Consider the following 21,985-nt stretch of genomic DNA (forward strand, 5'->3'; position numbering starts at 1 on the left):
CCTAAATTACACAGTGGTTCATGACACCGATATTGAAATATATAGGTTGCTTTATAAAGGTGTGTAATATAGAAAAAGCTAAGCTTTGCTATCATTTAAAATTACACACCTGTTGACATTCGTAACACATCTGTTGTGTATCATTCTACTTCCTTTAAAGTGACACACATACATTCATAACAGACTGTGACTGCTGTTGTATCATGTCAACAAGAGACTCCCCACAATTTGTTCACTTTGTTTTAAAATTAGCCCCCCAAAAGTATATTTAAATGGGTCCCTAATGATTAACAGCTCTAGATTCCTTGCTGTCTTGTTTGTATTAATTTGAGAAAGTAAAATAGGGTATCTGGCGCATGTTGTTGCTAATGTCATTGGTCATGGATATGCTAAAAAAGGCGATGATGGTAGCCCTATAATGGTAGAGGTATTAGCATATTATAAGCAATATTTTTATGAATCATTACGTTCCAGTTATATTAACCAGCCAAACATAGCCTTGCTAAAAAATAAATAAAAAATCACCCCAAGACTGATTTGATACTTGACTTTTCTTTTTAACTCTGCTCCTTTATAAAGTCTGGAATAATTATTTTCTGTCCTCCTTTGAGATTTCTTCCATATTGAATTAGTATGCAATTGTCAATGTTGGAATGAACAAAACGTGAATAAATGGCGTTTATTTGATGTTCAGCAACAAAAGAGTAAGTATTTGCTTTAATGGCTAAGTTTTTTTGTTTGTATGAACCTCACACAAAACACAAAAAAAATATCAGTTGCAGTATTTTCTTCAGGTCCTATTTTACATTTCATTGACTTTATGCCATAACATCATAAATACCCTTGGCCTAAAAAACATGATATAGTAACTACTGTGATGGCTAGTTGAATTTTATGTAATTAACACATGTAATTTGTACACATAATAGATTGGCTAGCGAACTGAAATATATTGCTTGATTCTCCCCTTACACTTCAGGCTACCTGCGCTGCAATTACATTGTACTTACAAGGGTGTGATACATTTTTACTAACCATTTTGTAAATAGTTCTTCTTCCTTCTATAGGTTAAAAATAGACCAGTCAATTCATTTTCTCCACAAATATCCATTTAATCTTCACACATTTACTGAAAATCACAGTTTATTGAAAGAACACAGAAAGGTCAAATAACACAAGTAAATGTAGCTAGGAGTAACTACTCAGTGCATGGCACATTCTCAGGGAGACGACTCATTGTGAGTCTTTGGCTCTTCACCTCTAGCATGTTAAAGGCAGAAAGAGCTCTGAAATATTAAATGTTGAAAGAAGTTGGCCAGCCAACTTGAGAGCCTATATAGTTCAAAATATGGAGGAGAGAGTAAATTAACCTTGCTACAATGACTGACAAACCATATTTGTAAGTTTGGTGTTACAGCAGTTTTTGATAATGGGAGTACTTATATACCAGAATATCATGACCTTACCAGTGCAAAGGGATTTATTTAGAAATAACACACATTTACTGTAGAAAGTAGTGTCCTCGCTCTGAAAAAAAAACTATGAACAATCTTAAAACAAGTTACCAGTGCCATTGCTACCTTTAAAATAAGTCTAGAATGCATGCCATTTTATTATGCAGGTTTTCAATCGAGAAAGTTCAAAATTTCACGGTTGAGAAGTTTGTTTTCATCCAACAATTCCTGTGTCTCGTCTGCAAACTGTGTGTGTGTGTGTGTGTGTGTGTGTGTGTGTGTGTGTGTGTGTGTGTGTGTGTGTGTGTGTGTATATGTGTGTGTGTGTATATGTGTGTGTGCGCGCACAAGTATGTGCTCTGAAAAAGATCTCCAGATTTTATGCATCTCCATTGATATCCCATCCATTCAGTTGTTTTTGTGTAGTTTTGTGTTTTTGCTGCCTCCCTCTACATCCTCCCTGTCATCGGAAGGCATTGCATTAGATTTTCCAATCTGCGCTGCGGTCCTTTGCTGTTGACAATACAAAAGACAAGAATGTATAGCTCATTAACAACAGTGGCAGAGTAACAGTGAAACAACGGGCTACTGTGCAGAAACAATACAGGTTTAATGACAGCAGTACAAACAATACAGCAGTATTACTTAACAAATACTGCAATCAACATTTTTTGGGGGAAAACTTGAAGATGAAAGCTGCTGTAAGTAAATTATTGTGTGATTTATAACTACGTTTCCATCCACAGTTTTTATGCAAGGATAGTCAAACCATATAAAAAAAATCATGACAGCTGTGATAGAAACAGGATACAATTTTATAAATGCCGACCAATAATTTGTTAGTTTGACATGGTGGGATCTTTTTGCGTCGGTTCAATTAATTATGTGAGAAATGGTGGTGGAAACTCTTTAATTCGCAAATATTGATATAATGACTAGAGCTGAGCATTAACCAAAATGTATTTGAAAAAAAATACGAATTGACCAACATCAGTTCAATTTGAATTCCATTTCATTATGTTTTTTTTCTGAGCTGAATGAGCAGTTTCTCTAGAGATTAATTAGATCAAGCCTAAAGTATGCAATGTAGTAGGGGGTTGTAGTTTCCAACAGGCCTATATTCAACATAGTTTAAGCGTAGAAAATGTGGTAATTAACTACAATGACCATAATCTATTGCGCTCCTACTTGCCCGGTCTCTGTGGGCACGGAGACAGAGAGAAGAATGCATGATGTAGAGGGATAGAGAGCAGTTCCTTTGCGAGGTATCTGTACCTGAAAATACATGATCTAAGTATTCCTTATTTACTTTGGGAACTAATAACATTTTGATTTTGTCAGACCGCATAGGCAGCAGCTCTATAAAGATGATATGATGAATTGGAATGAAATAAAGTCAGCTAGCACCTGTTTAGTGTTAACCAATGTCACATTGCTGGATGCCTTGAGGCTTGCCGAGTTCTGCATGGCGTTGGGCCTATATCGAATGCCCGAGCTGACAAGGTAAAAATCTGTCGTTCTGCCCCTGAACAAGGCAGTTAACCAACTGTTCCTAGGCCCTCATTGTAAAAATTATTTATTCTTAACTGACTTGCCTAGTTAAAGAAAGGTTAAAAGGTTAAATATCACACTGTCAGTGGCCTAGCCTTTCATTGCCTGAAGTAAAGCCAATACAAACAAACAACAGATACTAGTTAAAGGTTAAAATAAAACAATCACACTCTCTGTCAGTGGCCAAGCCTTTCATTGCCTGAAGTAAAGCTGATACAAACAATCAACAGATACCTGTACAGATGTAGGATCTTAATTTGATCACCCTGTTGCAGTGTATTTGAGGTTTAAAAAAGGTTCTGAAGTTTGTAATTTACTATTTGAAATTTCAGGCTTGATTTTCCCTTACGAAACATGCATCAACCACTACAAAATGATATTTGTCTCATGCTTTGTAAACAACAAGTGTAGACTAACAGTGAAATGTTTACTTCCCAACAATGCGAGAGAAAAATCTATAAAAACAATAACACAAAGAATAAATAAGGAGTAAAGATAACTTAGCTATATACACAGGGTACCAGAACCGAGTCGATGTACAGTGTTACAAAGTAATTGAGGTAGATAGGTCCATATAGGTAGGTGTAAAATGACTAGGCAACAGGATAGATAATAAACAGTAGCAGCAGCGTACTGTATGTGATGAGTCTAAAGAGTTAGTGCAAAGAGGGTCAATGTAGATATGGGTAGTCTGTGTAGCTATTTGGTTGACTATTTAGTAGTCTCATGGCTTGGGGGTAGAAACTGTTCAGGGTCCTGATGGTTCCAGACTTGGCGATTCGGTACCACTTGCTGTGCGGTAGCAGAGAGAACAGTCTGACTTGGGTGGCTGGAGTCTTTGACAATTTTTAGGGCTTTCCTCTGACACTGACTGGTATAGAGGTCCTGGATGGCAGGAAGCTCGGCCCCAGTGATGTACTGGGCCGTACGCGCTACCTTCTATAACACCTTGCGGTCGGATGCCAAGCAGCTGCAATACCAATCCATGATACAGCCAGTCAAGATTCTCTTAATGGTGCACTGTAGAACCTTTTGAGGATCTGAAGGCCGATGACACATCTTTTCAGCCTCCTGTGGGGGAAGAGGCATTTACATGCCTTCTTTATGACTGTGTTGGTGTGTGTGGACCATGTTAATTCCTTAGTGATGTGGACACCGAGGAACTTGGGCTCCACTACATCCTTGCCGATGTAGATGGGGTGGGGGGGGGCGTGCTTGGACCTCCATTTCCTGTAGTCCACGATCAGTTCCTTTGTCTTGCTGACCACACTGCCAGGCCTCTGACCTCCTCTCTATAGGCGGTCTCATCGTTGTTGATGATCAGGCCTACCAACGTCATGCCATCAGCACCCCTGACGGGCCGCCGTGTTAAGGATCAGCATGGCGGATGTGTTGTTGCCTACACTACACCTGAGGTGTGGCCCGTCAGTATTCAGTCCCAGGGTCCTGAGCTTAGTGATGAGCTTAGAGGGCACTATGGTGTTGAACGCTGTGCTGTAGTCAATGAACAGCATTCTCACATAAATGTTCCTCTTGTTAAGGTTGGAGAGGGCAGTGTGGAGTGCAATAAAGATTGCGTCATCTGTGGATCTGTTGGGGCGGTATGCGAATTGGAGTGGAATGATGGTGTTGACGTGAGCTATGACCAGCCTTTCAAAGCATTTCATGACTACATATGTGAGTGCTACGGGTTACCTTGGCATTCTTGGGCACCTGGACTATGGTGTTCTGCTTGAAACATGTACTGTAGGTATTACAGAACTGGTCAGGGAGATGTTGAAAATGTCAGTGAAGACACCTGCCAGCTGGTCAGTGTATGCTCAGAGTATGTGTCCTGGTAATCTGTCTGGTCCCGCAGCCTTGGTGATTGTTAACCTGTTTAACACACATTGGCTACGGTGAGCGAGATCAGAGAGTCATCTGGAACTGCTGTTGCTCTCATGCATGGTTCAGTGTTGCTTACCTCAAAGCGAGCATAGAAGGCATTTTGCTCATCTGGTATGCTCAAGTCACTGGGCAGCTCATGGCTGGGTTTCTTTTTGTAATCTGTGGTAGTTTGCAAGCCCTGCCACATCCGATGAGCATCAGATCCGGCGTAGTAGAATTAGATCTTAGTCCTTTATTGACAATTTGCCTGTTTGATGGCTCGTCAGTGATTGTAGCAGGATTTCTTATAAGCGTCCTGATTAGTGTCCCGCTCCTTGAAAGTGGCAGCTCTAGCCTTTAGCTCAGTGAGGATGTTGCCTGTAATCCATGGCTTTTGGTTGGGATATGTACGTATGGTCACTGTGGGGACGAATTCGTCGATGCACTTATTAATGAAGCTGGTGACTGATGTGGTAAATTCCTCAATGTTATCGGAGGAATCCCGGAACTGTCACGGCTGGCTGAAGGACTGGACCAAGGTGCAGCATGGTAAGCGTACATTTTTTCTTTATTAAAAAATGACGCCTAAAAAACGAAGAACAAAAACCAAACCGTGAAGCTTTGGGCTATGTGCCCTGAACAAAGACAAAGTTAACTTCCCACAAAACAGGTGGGGGAAAAGGGTACCTAAGTATGGTTCTCAATCAGAGACAACAATAGACAGCTGTCCCTGATTGAGAACCATACCAGGCCAAGACAGAAATATAACATAGAAAAAAGAACATAGACTACCCACCTCAACTCACCAACCTAACACAAAGACATAAAAATAAACTAAGGTCAGAACGTGACAGTACCACCCCCCCCCCCCCCCCCCCCAAGGTGCGGACTCCGGCCGCAAAACCTGAACCTATGGGGGAGGGTCTGGGTGGGCGTCTGTCCGCGGTGGCGGTGGCGGCGCAGGACGAGGACCCCACTCCACCATAGTCTTGGCCCACTTAAGTGGCAACCTCTGCGCGGCGACCCTCACCGCCGACCTCGGACTGGGGACCCCTGCAGCGGGCCCCAAATGGACGGGAGATTCCGGAAGCACTGGACAGGCGGGAGAATCCGGCAGCGCCGGAGCGAAGGACAATTCCGGCAGCGCCGGAGTGAAGGGCGGCTCCTGACTGACGGGCGGCTCTGGCAGCTCCTGACTGATGGGTGGCTCTGGCAGCTCCTGACTGACGGGCGGCTCTGGCAGCTCCTGACTGACGGGCGGCTCTGGCAGCGCCTGACTGACGGGCGGCTCTGGTAGCTCCTGACTGACGGCTCTTGCAGCTCCTGACTGACGGACGGCTCTGGCAGCTCCTGACAGACGGGCGGCTCTGTCAGCTCAGGACAGACGGGCGGCTCTGGCAGCTCAGGACAGACGGGCGGCTCGTCAGCTCCTGACTGACGGACGGCTCTGGCAGCTCCTGACAGACGGGCGGCTCTGTCAGCTCAGGACAGACGGGCGGCTCTGTCAGCTCAGGACAGACGGGCGGCTCTGGCAGCTCAGGACAGACGTGCGGCTCTGGCAGCTCAGGACAGACGGGCGGCTCTGTCAGCTCAGGACAGACGGGTGGCTCTGGCCTGCCGAGGCGCACTGTAGGCCTGGTGCGTGGTGCCGGCACTGGTGGCACCGGGCTGGGGACACGCACCTCAGGGCGAGTGCGGGGAGGAGGCACAGGATACAATGGGCCGTGGTGCACTGGCAGTCTCGAGCGCAGAGCAGGCCCCACCCGTTCTGGCTGGATGCCAGATTCCCCCCGGCAAATGCGGGACACTGACACCGAGCATACCGGCCTGTGAATACTCAGCCTCGGTAACGTGCGCATCACCCCATAGCATGGGGCCTGACCAGTCCCATGCTCGTCACGGTAAGCACAGGGAGTTAGCTAAGGTCTGCTTCCTGACTCTGCCACACTCCCTGTGTGCCCCCCAAAAAATGTTTTTGGGGCTGCCTCTCGGGCTTCCTTGCCAGCCGTGTTCCCACATACCGCTGGTTCCTTTCTCCGGCTGCCTCTGCTCTCCTAGCTGCCTCCACCTGTTCCCATGGAAGGTGATCCTTCCCGCCAGGATCTCCTCCCATGTGTAGACTCCCTTGCCGTCCAAAACGTCCTCCCATGGCCAGGAGTCCACCTTACCATGCTGCTTGGTCCGTTGGTGGTGGGAAGTTCTGTCACGGCTGGCTGAAGGACTGGACCATGGTGCAGCATGGTAAGCGTACATTTTTTCTTTATTAAAAAATTACGCCGACAAAACGAAGAACAAAAAACAAACCGTGAAGCTTTGGGCTATGTGCCCTGAACAAAGACAAAGTTAACTTCCTACAAAACAGGTGGGGGAAAAGGGTACCTAAGTATGGTTCTCAATCAGAGGCAACGATAGACAGTTGTCCCTGATTGAGAACCATACCAGGCCAAGACATAGAAATATAACATAGAAAAAAGAACATAGACTACCCACCCCAACTCACGCCCTGACCAGCCTAACACAAAGACATAAAAAGAAACTAAGGTCAGAACGTGACAGGAACATATTCAAGTTTGTGTGTGCGAAACAGTCCTGTAGCTTAGCATCCTCTTCATCGGACCACTTCCGTATTGAGCGTGCCACTGGTACTTCCGGTTACAGTTCTTGCTGGTAAGCAGGAATCAGGAGGATAGCTGTATCGTCAGATTTGCTGCGTTTATCGTCAGTGCGTTTCTGTGTGTGTAGTAAAGGTGATTTCGAGTTTTGTTGCCTCTAGTTGCACAGGTGACATGCTGGTAAAAAACTAGGTAAGACGGATTTCAGTTTCCCTGCATTAAAATCATTGGCCATGAGAAACGCCGCCTCTGGATGTGTCCTTGTTCAGACACGACTCTGAGAAACATAGGATAGGATAGTCTTGAATGGAGCTCTTCCAGTTTGGTCTCTAGTGATTGTACATTGGCCAACAAAACAGGGGGCATGGCAGTCTAGATGCTCGCCGAGGTAGTTTAATTATGATGCCACCTCGCTTACCTCTCTTTCGCCTCCGCTTCCTCTTTTCAAGACCTGGATGATCAGGGCCTGGTCCGGGATAAACATAACGTCCAGAGCTGCTGACTTATTGAATTCGAGCAGGTTAGTAACTGCTGTTCTGTTTCCAGAAGCTGTTTTCAGTCATAGGAAATTATGGCAAAGAAATTTAAGATCAGCATTAAAAAACACATAAAATAGCAGAATTAGTCAGGAGCTCATAAGACGGCAGCTATCCACTGCAGCGCCATCTCAGCCATCTCAGCCAAATTAAGATCTTTAGGCTACATTTATCCTGTCAGCTTTAGTGACGAACAAACTAAAATCAGTCTATCAAGCAAAACACACCCTGAAAGAAATATACATTTAAGAAAAAAATACAAAATTGTTGTTATTCTCAGTCTTTTTGAATGGTGACTACCCAACATGGCAGTGGAATTTAGGGTGACTTAAGTCTCTTTCGTCTCCCTCAGTCAGGCTGTTTAGTATCACATGTTCTGGGTGGCTGGCTACCACATGGCCCTATCAGTGAGGGATCAGCCCCTTTGTGAGTACCTCTCCATTTGTATTAGTCAATCTGACAATGACCACAGGAGGGAGAAAGCACTGGGCCTTCGCTTTTCCAAAGCTTGCCAGTGACCTAATAATATTGTCACGTTCATTCTATTTAACCTTTTCTCGTCCCAGGTTAGTCTCTATTGTAACATAATCTCTTTTACCAGGGACCTTGGTAAAAGACGCATAAGGTTAAGAATGAGGTTAAGAATAAACACTAGTTTGAATGTGGGTGGTTTAACAGAGATCATACTGTAGGTAAGGTATAGGTATAGCCATTTCCCCTGAAAACGGTTACAGAATCGATGGTAGCAGATCCTATTTAAGCATGACAGAGATGGAGAAATCCCACTTAAAATGCATGGCAGCAGCTCAGTTACACAGTGTTACACTACATTGCAATCGGATCTGTGTAGCTATACCATCTGCCACATCCAAACAGGGTTGACACTGCTTCCTTATGATTGAGCGAGCCAGGCTACGGATTAGTTTGGCAGAGTGCAATGCAATCAATATCAAGGTTCAGTAGATTGTGGTGGCATTTGCTGTAACAATATGTATGTACATGCAATGTATTAATTTCACCATAATATCCCACACAGTGCCATTGTCACAAGAGAAATTAGAAAATTCACATGGGGAGAAATGCAAGAGGCACCTTGTAGAATGGGTATTATGTTATGTACATAAAGATTTAAACGCTAACCTGCTGTTCAAGCAGCTTTTTACTGTCGGGAGAGGATTCTGTCTCCGTCTGGTTTTGGAAGCAATCCCCGCCAATCTGTTGTGAGACAAAGAAACACAAACTTCAATGTATTTATTTATGTGACTGGGACAGTGCACATGAATTAAAATGTCAGTGTACATCTATGTAAATGTGCCAGAGTTAGCTAAACAGCTCATTTTCATCCTAACTTCATAAGGCCTGAACAAACAAGCTGGTCTAATGAAAATGCATGAGATGAAAATAACTATTTTGCTATAGATTAAAACAATTTTCACTGTGCGTGTCCATGCATTCACGCGTAAAAGTCATACAAGGACAGCATTAGAGCCAGCGTGATCATTTCAAAGACAAATATTCAATATACAGAGGTCTCTCACAACTTGTATCCTTTCATTGTTGGATGAAAGTAGAATCCAACATTTCCCTTTGAACAGATCTACTTTACTTGTTACACCTACAGTGCTGTACTTTGGCTCAACTACCACAGATAATATAAAGACATACACCTCAATCTCTGTTTCTACCCTCCAGTGTGGGTCCTGGCAAATAGTATTTAATTTCGTTGTGACTGCCACATCGTCTTTGCTTTCGTGGACAGCTACCACAGAATTCATATAGCTCAGTGGCAGTTACAGTTGAAGACGGAAGTTTACATACACTTAGGTTGGAGTCATTAAAACTTGTTTTTCAACCACTCCACAAATTTCTTGTTAACAAACTATATTTTTGGCAAGCAGTTTAGGACATCTACTTTGTGCATGACACAAGAACATTTTCCAATAATTGTTTACAGACATATTATTTCACTTATAATTCAGTGTATCCCAATTCCAGAAGTTTACATACACTAAGTTGACTGTGCCTTTAAACAGCTTGGAAAATTCCAGAAAATTATGTCATGGCTTTAGAAGCTTCTGATAGGCTAATTGACATCATTTGAGTCAATTGGAGGTGTGCCTGGGGATGTATTTCAAGACCTACCTTCAAACTCAGTGCCTCTTTGCTTGACATCATGAGAAAATCTAAAGAAATCAGCCAAGACCTCAGAAATAAAATTGTAGACCTCCACAAGTCTAGTTCATCCTTGGGAGCAATTTCGAAATGCCTGAAGGTACCACGTACATCAGTACAAAAAATAGTACGCAAGTATAAACACCATTTGACCATGCGGCCGTCATACCGCTCAGGAAGGAGACGTGTTCTGTCTCCTAGAGATGAACGTACTTTGGTACAAAAAGTGCAAATCAATCCCAGAACAACTGCAAAGAACCTTGTGAAGATACCGGAGGAAAGAGGTACAAAAGTATCTGTATCCACAGTAAAATGAGTCCTATATCGACATAACCTGAAACAAGGAAGAAGCCACTGCTCCAAAACCGCCATAAAAAAGCCAGACTATCCCGATGTGCAGTAGCAAACCGTAAAGATCGTACTTTTTGGAAAAATGTCCTCTGGTCTGATGAAACAAAAATAGAACTGTTTGGACATAATGACCATCATTATGTTTGGAGGAAAAAGGGGGAGGCTTGCCGAAGAACACCATCCCAACCGTGAATCACGGGGGTGGCAGCATCATGTTGTGGGGGTCCTTTGCTGCAGAAGGGACTGGTGCACTTCACAAAATATATGGCATCGTGAGGGAGGAAAATGATGTGGATATATTGAAGCAACATCTCAAGACATCAGACAGGAAGTTAAAGCTTGGCCGCAAATGGTTTTCCAAATGGACAAAATGGCTTAAGAACAACAAAGTCAAGGTATTGTAGTGGCCATCACAAAGCCCTGACCTCAATCCTATAGAACATTTGTGGAACTGAAAAGGCGTGGGCGAGCAACGAGGCCTACAAACCTGACTCAGTTACACTAGTTCTGTCAGGACGAATGGGCCAAAATTCACCCAACTTATTGTGGGAAGCTTGTGGAAGGCTACCTGAAATGCTTGACCCAAGTTAAGTCATTTAAACATTCTTAAAATAAAGTGGTGATCCTAACTGACCTAAGACAGGGAATTTTTACAAGGATTAAATGTCAGGAATTGTCAGGAGGAATTGTAAACTTACGACTTCAACTGTACATTTCCTAAGAGTCACTCAGTTTACAAACACAAATGTTTCAGCAACATTTAGCCAGGCCTCTATCATTTTGGGGGCCATAAGCGAGATTTGGTTGGGGGCCTCCTGACCTTGCAGGAGAAACATGTTAATGGCCTACCTCTTGGTGATGGAGAGAAAAAAAATATTTTTTTATGTTAATGTCCTGCAATTATTCACATTTTACCATGGGGCGTAGAGATAATGTTGCATTGTTACATTAGCCAGAGAGAATATTTAGTTGTTTTAAAATACATTGAATGCAATTTTACATATTTTTGCCATGGGCGGAGAGAAAACGTTGCAATTTTAAAGCAAAATTGCTGAAATTCTACACATTTTGCAAAGGGGTGGAGAGAAAACATTGCAGTTTTAAGCAAATTTAATGCAGTTTTACACATTTGCCATGGGATGAAGATAGAATGTTACAGTTTTAAAGCAAATTTACTGCAATTCTACCCATTTTGCCATGACTTATGCCATGTTAATATGCTACACGTATCTGAGTATGCATGCCTTGCATGCCCAGTCAGTAATTTGGCCATGATTACTACAAGGTTTAGATACCTAGCTAGATTAATTTACCTAGAAATCTATAAAATGTTAGTTGACATGGGCTAATTGTTATGTCAGTCACTCACAGTGACAGACATAACAAGAGGAAAACTGTTGATGCACTACCAAATGTCAAAATTGCACCTTCTAGAACTTGGGACCAATGTTCCCTCAAATGTTTTCTGTCACTGAGCAAATTTCAGGTCTGCAGAGTGCAAAGTTGAACCTTGTGAAAGTTCCGTGCAACTTCCGGCGCGACTTTACTGTGAACACTGACGCTGTACCTGCTTTAATTTACTGTTTTAACAGCAGCCAAGTAGGCTACTCTGGCAAATTGATCATAAGGTAGGCCTACCAGAGTGGCCTACCATAAATAACTATGGAGAAAATGCATCACATTACATTTTATGTTATGAAAGATCAGCCTACAGCCAATGTGTGGTGTCCCATGAGACTTTTGAAACAAACATGCAGGGCTTGACATTAACCTGTTAATCCACAAGGAGGTGACTGAACATTTTGTTGTGTTGATAGATGCACTTTACAAAATCAAATGAATTATTATTCTCATATCATTATTCTAGAGAATTAGACAAATTATGCTACCCTCTGCCGATTGGCTACTTAGCTTATTCAAGCCTGTCTCAAAATACAACACTGCACCCTTTGTGTCACATCCGGTTGTGACACAAATGTGCGCACGTGGCTACATGCAGCTCTCGCTTTAGGGGGGTGCATTTGCAGATACAGTACAACTTTATGACTCTGAAATGTCAGTCTGGGTTCAGAATGTACAGATCATTTCAATTTCAATAGAAAAGTACAGACATTTATTATTACATAAAGATAATACGCTTCCTTCTTTCTAATCACATCATCAAATATGTTAATTAATGTTCATCACACATTTGTTAACGAGATAGTTGCCTAAAATGACAAATGCTCTATCTATATCCTATGGATGGATAACTGGCAACATTGCTAAAGCTTGTGTCTGTAAAATGTATATCGGTTCAGAACTTTTGTGATGCAGCGCAGTTCAAAATATATGGCAAATAAAAATCTAACTGGATCATCTTTAGAGATACCGTAAGAGGGAAGGGTTGAGGGTAGCTGAAGGACGGGATTAAAAACAAAGAAAATAGAACTATTGTAAAATACATTGTGTCCGTAAAATGAATATAGTATGTATAAGATGGAAGTAGAAGCCTAAGTGTTGTTGTCTATTAGTTTACTCCAATTAGGGGAGGGGTGGTAAGGTTAAGATAAAATAATAAAGGAAAACATATATTTTTTTAAATATACAGTGCCAGCCAAATGTTTGGACAGACCTACTCATTCCAGGGTTTGTGGAATTTCTTTCTTAATGCATTTGAGCCAATCAGGTGTGTTGTGACAAGCTAGGGGTGGTATACAGAAGATATCCCTATTTTTTAACAGACAAGTCCATATTATGGCAAGAACAGCTCAAATAAGCAAAGGGAAACGAGTCAATCATTACTTTAAGACATGAAGGTTAGTCAGTCCGGATAATTTCAATAACTTTAAATGTTTCTTCAAGTGCAGTCGGAAAAACCATCAAGCGCTATAATGAAACTGGCTCTCATGAGGGCCGCCACAGGAAAGGAATACCTCTGCTGCATAAGATAAGTTCAGGAGAGTTACCAGCCTCAGAAATTGCAGCCCAAATAAATGCTTCAGAGTTCAAGTAACAGACCCACCTCAAAATCAACTGTGGCCTCCATCATTCTTAAATGGATGAAGTTTGGAACCACCAAGACTCTTTCTAGAGCTGGCCACCCGGACAAACTGAGCAATTGGTGGAGAAGGGCCTTGGTCAGGGAGGTGACCAAGAACCCGATGGTCACTCTGAAGGAGAGTTCCTTTATGGAGATGGGAGAATCTTCCAGAAGGACAACCATCTCTGCAGCACTCCACCAATCAGGTCTTTATACTAGAGTGGCCAGACGGAAGCCACTCCTCAGTAAAAGGCACATGACAGCCCGCTTGGAGTTTGCCAAAAGGCACCTAAAGACTCTCAGACCATGACCACCAGATTCTCTGGTCTGATGAAACCAAGATTGAACTCTTTGGCCTGAATGCAAGCGTCACGTCTGGAGGAAACCTGGCACCATCCCTACGGTGAAGCATGGTGGTGGCAGCATCATGCTGTGAGGATGTTTTTCAGCGGCAGGGACTTACAGACCAGTCAAAATCGAGAGAAAGATGAACGGGAGAAAGTACAGAGAGATCCTTGATGAGAGCGCTCAGGACCTCAGACTGGGGCGAAGGTTGACATTCCAACAGGACAGCGACCCTTAGCATACAGCCAAGACAACACAAGAGTGGCTTCGGGACAAGACTCTGAATGTCCTTGAGTGGCCCAGCCAGAGCTCAGACTTGAACCCAATCTAACATCTCTGGAGAGACCTGAAAATAGCTGTGCAGCATTGCTCCCCATCCAACCTGACAGAGCTTGAGAGGATCTGCAGAGAAGAATGGGAGAAACTCCCCAAATACAGGTGTGCCAAGCTTGTAGCGTCCTACCCAAGAAGACTGTAATCACTGCCAAAGGTGCTTCAACAAAGTACTGAGTAAATGGTCTGAATACTTATGCAAATGTGATATTTCAGATTATTACTTTTAATAACATGTTTTTGTTTTGTCATGATGGGTTATTGTGTGCAGATTGATGAGGGATTTGTTTTTAATCCATTTTAGAATAAGGCTGTCACATAACAAAATTACTACTTTCCGAATGCACTTTAGGACCAAATCCAGGTGGTCGGTCACAAATGAGATCCCCAGAAAAGACACAAGGGGATAGAAGGTTATGTGACATTGAATTTCACCTATATATATATATATATATATATATATATATATATATATATATATATATATATATACACACACCTCTAGGAACTATACTGCATATGCCTATTTATTCACAGTAAATAACCTTAAATAAGACCTAATAACATAACACCTACAGAACATGTTTTGGCTGAAGCCGGTCAGTAAAACCAATTATTCTAGTCTTCTGGTCTTTTTTTCAATTCTCAAATATCTGATATGTCTCTAACACTAGCCTGACCGACAATACCAGCCAACACAACTGTCCACTGAAGCTGATTAGGTTAGTACAAATACATCTTACGACATTACCTGTGTGCAGAGCTTTGAGCACTCTGGAAAGCACTCATCGCTTCACTGAAATCATCACATCATTTGGTGAATTAATTGTCTGTTTGGATAAACATGATGTGCAAAAATGTTTATTGCTCTAGGCATCTTATGCTGTTAAACTATGTTGGAATGCATGTTCTTAAACTCAAACTTTGACTGGCTAGAAGGATCCTAAAAAGAGATCATAGTTGTTTCACAACACCCCAAGCTCATTAATTGTGTATGATACAGGACTATTAAAAGTGCTACGGGTGGTTGGTGAAGCTGCCTATAAAGAGGAGATTTAAGGATTGCAGTAAAACAATTTCTAAATGTGCACATTGTAAGAGAACACATGGTAACACTTTCTATGAGGCGCGCGCGCCCACACACACACACAATGCCTTACGAATGCATTTATCATGCCTTGATGTATACTTATAGCGCATTATAACAGTTGTTGTCAACTGTCATAACTCATTTCTAATCTCTCGCCATCTCATCTAATCATGCAGTGGAAGACACGTAGAACTTGACGGTGTCCTTGGGGGACACGTCTCTTTGCAGCAGGATTTCCCCTTTTACGGCGCTGCCAAAATGATATCATCAATAACACGACAGGAGCGAACATTGTTTTTGGCACGGATTCATTACGGGACTATCTTTTTGACACGTTTCTCCATAGAGGGTAATTTTCTGTCTGGAAAGGATCCCTCTGGACAGTGCACTGTCTCTCCCCAGCGTCCCCCCCGCCTCATTTCTGTCATGGTTATTGATAACCACAAGTCAAGAAGAACCTTCCTCCCTGGAACTGTCCCTTCCCCGCCGCCCAATCCAATGGAGTTGGGCAGTCATATTCGGCTTCCTTGTCCAGGCATCATAACCATACATACAATGGAGAGCGTGAGATCCCATTCGTCTAATAAAAGTGGCTTGAGTTTGTTTGTTTGTATCCTCAGCGAAACGTGCAAGTGGCCGGCAGTGTATTTCTGACTTCTTGAATATACAAAATGTTACAACATATGATTAGTCACAGACTAGTCTTTGATTGATCCAGATCCTGTGATCTGAAATGAGCCGCAGTGGCGGTGTAACGCTGTGAAACGGAAAGACGTTTTGGCGTAAAAGACTGAAGGATTAAAATGAATTTAATGAACAGATGAAGCTGCTGGATTGGGGCCTGAGGGTCACAAATAGGCTATTACAATTTAATTAGTCCAAAGGCTCACCTTTTCCATCTGGCAGTCCTTGACTCCGGGATTACTTTCTCTCCTCATTACCCCAATGTTCGCAGGCGATTTACTGGCCATGATGATTCTCTGAACCTTCGGGATATCCTGCGAGAAAGAAGTGCGGGAGAGAAAAAGGAGTTGTTTAGGAATTCTAAATATGGAAGGTGGAACATGACAGGTATGGGTAAGGTTTGTGTAAGCCATGACACATAGTGCAGCTCTGTAGAAATAGACCATGACAAGAGATTTGGTCCTGAGGTGCAATTTATAGCGGTTTGTTTTTCATTGAACTGGACAGCCCGGTGTATTTTCATTTTGCTTATACCACAGCCACTGTCCATAGAGAAAAATACAGATTTTTTCAAATTAGATATGCGTTCACTTCATAAAAAGCTATGGGGGCCTGATGAAATGGCTTTCTGCACCCAACGGTCCTGCTACTCTAGGAACACAAGAGATGCTATGTCTTTCGAAATTCATGCACGGATGGTTCTGTTCTCTGAACAGGTCTCACAGCACAGAGATCTGACCTGAAATATGAACCAAAACAACGATAACATTTCAAATAGACAGAAATATGCAAATTGCAGAGATCCTACCCAAATCAACCAAAACTTTTGACATAGTTTTCTTGAATACTTCACTCTGTGCACACTTCCCTTTCAATCTGCATGAATTATTCCTGTCCATTTCATGGACTTCGTTAAAAGAGAGATTTAAACTCATTCAAATGAATGTTGCATATTTTTAGAGAACCAATGTGTTCTGGCCATAGCAATACTTCTCTACACTGTAAAAAAAAAAAATACCAAAAATAAACTCTGTTTACCCCTGCAACTGATTTCATCTGGAGAAGCCATCAACAAGTCAAAAGGGATGTTCAGAGAGGAAGCCAGCAAATAAAGATCCCGATTTTTCCTCCGGCAGTAAATTACTGCCCCAAGCATTCCACAGAATCCACATTCCACACATCATCTCCAATTACTTTGATGAAAATTGCATGCTATCACCACCACAAGACTTGGCTTCCTCCCTAGGCCTGTTAAATAGGAAGAGACTTCCACCCTGATCTTGCTGATCCCGGCAACCTCTCACTAATGAATCTTTCACCGGCAGGGGATTGTGTCTGCAGCCAAAGACTGGAGTCTTATCTGGTAATGGTTGTTTAGTGGAGCTTAAGGCCCATTATGTTTAGGAACTCAAATACCAAACATAATGCTGAGAGGGTAGCTGGTACACACAAATATCCCAGATCTTAACCACTTTGGAATCCAAAGACAGCAAGAGGGCGTTAGCATCAGAGTGCTTGCATAAGCGTTATATTTTGTGAAGCTGTAGAGGAAATAATGGTAGGCTTTTAAACCTTTCTCATTTCAATGATGTAACATTATATTGTTTTCTGTGCAAAATAATTGCCCTTTGATCACAGACAATAACGGCCCTCGTCGGGCTAGTCGGGCATACTAACAAATATCAGCATGTCCAACAGAATGTGTTTAGTAGCTATTCATTTATATTAAATACCTAATAGATAACCAAATATGCAACGGAGACTGGGCCATGAAAGGGCTGATGGAATACATTTGGTTACATTTGTAAGAGGCCCGGCTTGCCTTAGCATATCGAGTCCATTCGAGTTGTCCTCACAAGAAAAGGAGGAAACACCGCATGGCAAATCGACAAGCGAAATGTGGGGTGGTGTTACGGTTGTCAGTGGTCCCCATTTTTTGGCCATCTTTGACAGTGATTTATATTAGACGTGGGCCCCTTCACATTGAACAGACAGCGACAACAGATGGGGAGGACTAGTCATCTTTACAGGGAGGAGAACCATCTTTGATTCACGCCGCAGACAGTATCCGTGGATATAGCAGTGGATGGCCAAAGGGGATGCACAGGATGGAGTGGAGCTACGTGGATGCTAATCAAGTGAGAGGTAAAATCTTGATTTGCATAAGCAGGTCCCTGGCACCTCTACTTATGTTTTCCCCTGTCGTCTTTCCTTTTGTCAGACCCGCTACCCTCCTTCACACCCCACCCTCAACCCCCGCTTGGAATATGAGACGAGGCCCAGCACAATTCACTCACATCGGCTGTAATGGAGTCATCTTCTGCCGTTGTGAACATTGACTATAGTTTATATCTTTGGAAATAAAGTGGCCATTACATTTCTTGTTTTATGTGGTGCTTCCGTGTGGAGGGGTATTGGAGCGTTCTCTGAAAGAGCTGTAGAGTCCTCTGGGTGGCACATAGCTAATGTCAAGGCTCTTAGCTTGACACCCAACACACCGAGAGGCAGAATGACTTCTGACTGCATCAGGGAGAAAAGCCTCTTAGAAACAGGATTGCTCACTAGGATCAGGGCCGATAAGAAACTACAACACAGCTATGATTGACTTCGATATTCTGATTTTGATATGACTGCAGTGGTTGACTGATATAACCTGTGATTAGGTCCAACATGACTTTGCACAGCGTATAAATAACGTGAATGAGGTGTAGTTCAGAACAGATTAATGTGATGGAAGAATTGAGCTCAATTTCGGGTTTCATGTGAAAAAGACACATCTTTTTTTTTCTTTTTTCTTCTCTTTAAAAAAAAATCTGTGCCCTCAAAGGGTTCATCCTCTTTGCAACGCTGCTGACAATCTTTGCTACATATGATTGGGCAGAGTATTTATTTATTTATATTCTTTATAAAGGTAAATCACTTTTCTATTTACTGTGGAAAGCTACTAATGATAAGCTACCAATGATCTAGAAACCTACTCCATTACAATTCATATTTATTTTTCGTATCATCCATTTTTGGGTGGGTGGAGGATGTTAGGCCTATCTCTTGTGACAGTACTTACCCAACTAATCTTAGTGACAGCCAGGTGTCAGTATAACAAATCAGCTGTCAATCCTGTACGCTAGTTACTAATAGCGCCCCTCAAAATAAATGCTTACCGCTCGTATCTATACAATCCCTCACAACATATCCAACCTTGAGTTATTGTGGCTAGTTGGTGTTTCACTGTGCACTCTATCATAGTGACCGTTTTTGTTAATGAAAACGTGCATATAGAGGTTCCCCAGGTTAGTCCTCCATAGTTCTAATCCTGTTTTCACTAGATAACTTTTCCCTTACCGCTGTCACCCTTGGTTTGCTCTCATGGGATTAAGTCCTTGGCCTTTTGTTAACTGCTGTATGAAGAGGACTTTGAAAGACATTCAACAAAAGAAAGTGTCACATTTAATTATAATTTTTTTTGTTGAAAACACGAGCCCGATCGCACACCCTTACAGTGAAAAATAATTGGGTCTTATTTTCCTGGCAATAGAGTGTGAAGAGTAACATAAGTTACACAAATGCCTGTTGTATTTGGACATGTTATTATTTTGAGCAATTTCTGCAATTCTATTTGCCCGACTATTGTCTTTAGTTGTAATTATGTTCGGAACGTCTCCTCTCCAGGGAGTGTCACTAGGGGCATTTGGTTGAGAAATCGGTACTTGGCTCTGATTGTCACCCCGAAAATCTAAATTGATCATCTGCTGCAAAGTTTATGCCCATTGCTGTTCCTCTTAACTGGCGGGGAGTTGCATGGGGTCAGAGTGTGCATTACCTTGGCGTGTGGCTGCTGAAAGGTGACTCTGGAGCTGTTGACGAGTGAGGAGTATCTGAACAAGTGGGTGGGGGTGGCGGGGAACCTGTGGCTGCTGGTGTGCTGGTTGTGCAGAACAGCAGAGAAGCAGATGTGCACTGTGTCCTTCAGTGCCTTCAACTGAGACTCCTGTTCCAAGCAACAGAGGCAAACAGATATGAGTCTTTGACCATCCATCCATGGTAACAGTAAATAACAATCACTGGGGCTTCCCTTTCTACATTCATTTGACAATTCCCTCAATTACACACCAATTATTGTAAATGATAAAATGTAACCGTTATCAAATCAAATTTTATTGGTAACATGCGCCGAATACAAGGTAAAGACTTCACCGTGAAATGTTTACTTATGAGCCCATTCCCAAAAATGTGGTTAAAGCAAGACAAATATTTGCTAAATAAAAAAGGAAATAGTAACACAATAAAATAACAATAACGAGGCTATATACAAGGAGTATGAGCACTGAGTCAATGTGCAGAGGTGCGGGGTAGTTGAGGTAATTGAGGTAATACAGTGTGTATATGTAGGTAGGGGTAAAAGTGACTAGACAAACAGGATAGATCCTAAAAGTGTGTCTATGTGTGAGTGTGTGGCTTCAATACGCATGTGTGTGTTAGCGTATGTAGTGTGCGTTTGGAGTGTCAGTGTAGTATGTGTGAGTAGAGTCTAGTGAGTGTGCATAGAGCCAGTGCAAGAGAGTCAGTGCAATAATAAAGGGGATCAATAGAAACATTGTCCAGATAGCCATTTGATTAACTGTTCAGCAGTCTTAAGACTTGGGAGTAGAAGCTGTTCAGGAGCCTTTTGGTCACCAGCCATTCCACAATTATGCATCCATCCCTACACCTACTGTAGAATGGCACAATGAAGCTCCTTCTCCGAAGCATCCATAAATATAAATAAAGCCGAGAAAACTGTAGGGCATAAGTGTACTCTCCCTGGTCTAAGGCACAGCATCGAAGTGCTAGCTGTGCCACTAGAGATTCTGGGTTCAAGTCCAGGCTCTGTCGCAGCCGGCCGCGACCGGGAGACCCATGGGGCAGCGTACAATTGGTTCTGCGTCGTCCAGGTAATGGGGAGGGTTTGGCTGGCAGGGATGTCCTTGTCCCATCGACTCCTGTGGCGGGCCGGCGCAGTGCACGCTGACTCGGTCGCCAGAAGTGTACCGTGTATCCTCAGACACATTGGTGCGGCTGGCTTCCGGGTTAAGCGGGCATTGTGTCAAGAAGCAGTGCGGCTCGGCTGGGTTGTGTTTCAGAGGACGCACGGCTCTCGACCTTCGCCTCTCCCGAGTCCGTACGGGAGTTGCAGCAATGAGACAAGACTAACTACCAATTGGATATCGCAAAATTGGGGAGAAAAAGGGGTAAATAAATAAATAAAATGCAATATAAATACATAAAAGCACCTCTCAAAATTGTTTGCCATCGCAAAGCACTTCAACAGGTCAGACCGAGAACATTACCCCCGAGAAGAAATGAAGAGGAGAAACTCAATACAAACAAGAAACGGCAACATATCAAAGTGAAAGACTAAAAAGTGATGATTTACGATGAAGTAAAAGTTTAATGACATCCACCTTGTCCAGTGCGGCCTTTTCCAACTCTTCTTTGGCAATGGTCAACTTGTGCTCCAGATCCATTAGCTGCTGTCCCTGTGGAAAGACAAGATACTTGAGCTGAAACAATTGAACTGTTGTACTCTTGCAAACACAGCAATTTCCTAACCTACCGTGTCTTGACTACTGAATATAGATTAGGCGGTCACTTCAGTCAGAGGCACTTACTAAGGCTAAGTGTAAGACTTGCTCTGCGTGGGTCTTCACTTTTGGCTGAAATCGAAGTGATTGTGTTCTTCTCAAAGGTATTAACCCAAAAGCCTATGTGAAAAAACACGACAGAATCAAGAAGATTTGATTGCACATGGCTCAAACTGTTTGAGCAATAAGGTGAATTGGGATAATGAATGGTATTTTAATCGACTGATATATCACAAAACAACCTTTTTTACATTCCATGAAAAAGGCAGAATATTTGTGCAATTTCAAGTTCCAGTATTCCAACAGTTTGAGTCCAACAGACTGAAGATGTAGACTACAGTCTGGCTT

General features: G+C 42.6%; 1 protein-coding gene across 2 annotated transcripts in view; it reads right to left on the reverse strand.

The window, feature by feature from the left end:
* Window positions 1-1,780: 1,780 nt before the first annotated feature.
* Window positions 1,781-21,985, reverse strand: part of LOC139411305 (leucine zipper protein 2-like) — a 181,025-nt gene continuing 160,820 nt past the window's right edge. For both annotated transcript variants that reach the window (XM_071157462.1, XM_071157463.1), the window contains exons 8-12: window positions 21,458-21,532; window positions 19,837-20,004; window positions 16,223-16,330; window positions 9,160-9,234; window positions 1,781-1,967 (exon numbers count right to left, since the gene is read on the reverse strand). In XM_071157462.1, the coding sequence (XP_071013563.1) occupies window positions 1,863-1,967; window positions 9,160-9,234; window positions 16,223-16,330; window positions 19,837-20,004; window positions 21,458-21,532 (531 nt within the window). In that variant the 3' untranslated portion in view covers window positions 1,781-1,862. The remainder of the gene's footprint in view (window positions 1,968-9,159; window positions 9,235-16,222; window positions 16,331-19,836; window positions 20,005-21,457; window positions 21,533-21,985) is intronic.

This window comes from Oncorhynchus clarkii, chromosome 6 (genome assembly GCF_045791955.1).
Source record: "Oncorhynchus clarkii lewisi isolate Uvic-CL-2024 chromosome 6, UVic_Ocla_1.0, whole genome shotgun sequence".
In the NCBI taxonomy this organism is placed as follows: Eukaryota; Metazoa; Chordata; class Actinopteri; order Salmoniformes; family Salmonidae; genus Oncorhynchus; species Oncorhynchus clarkii.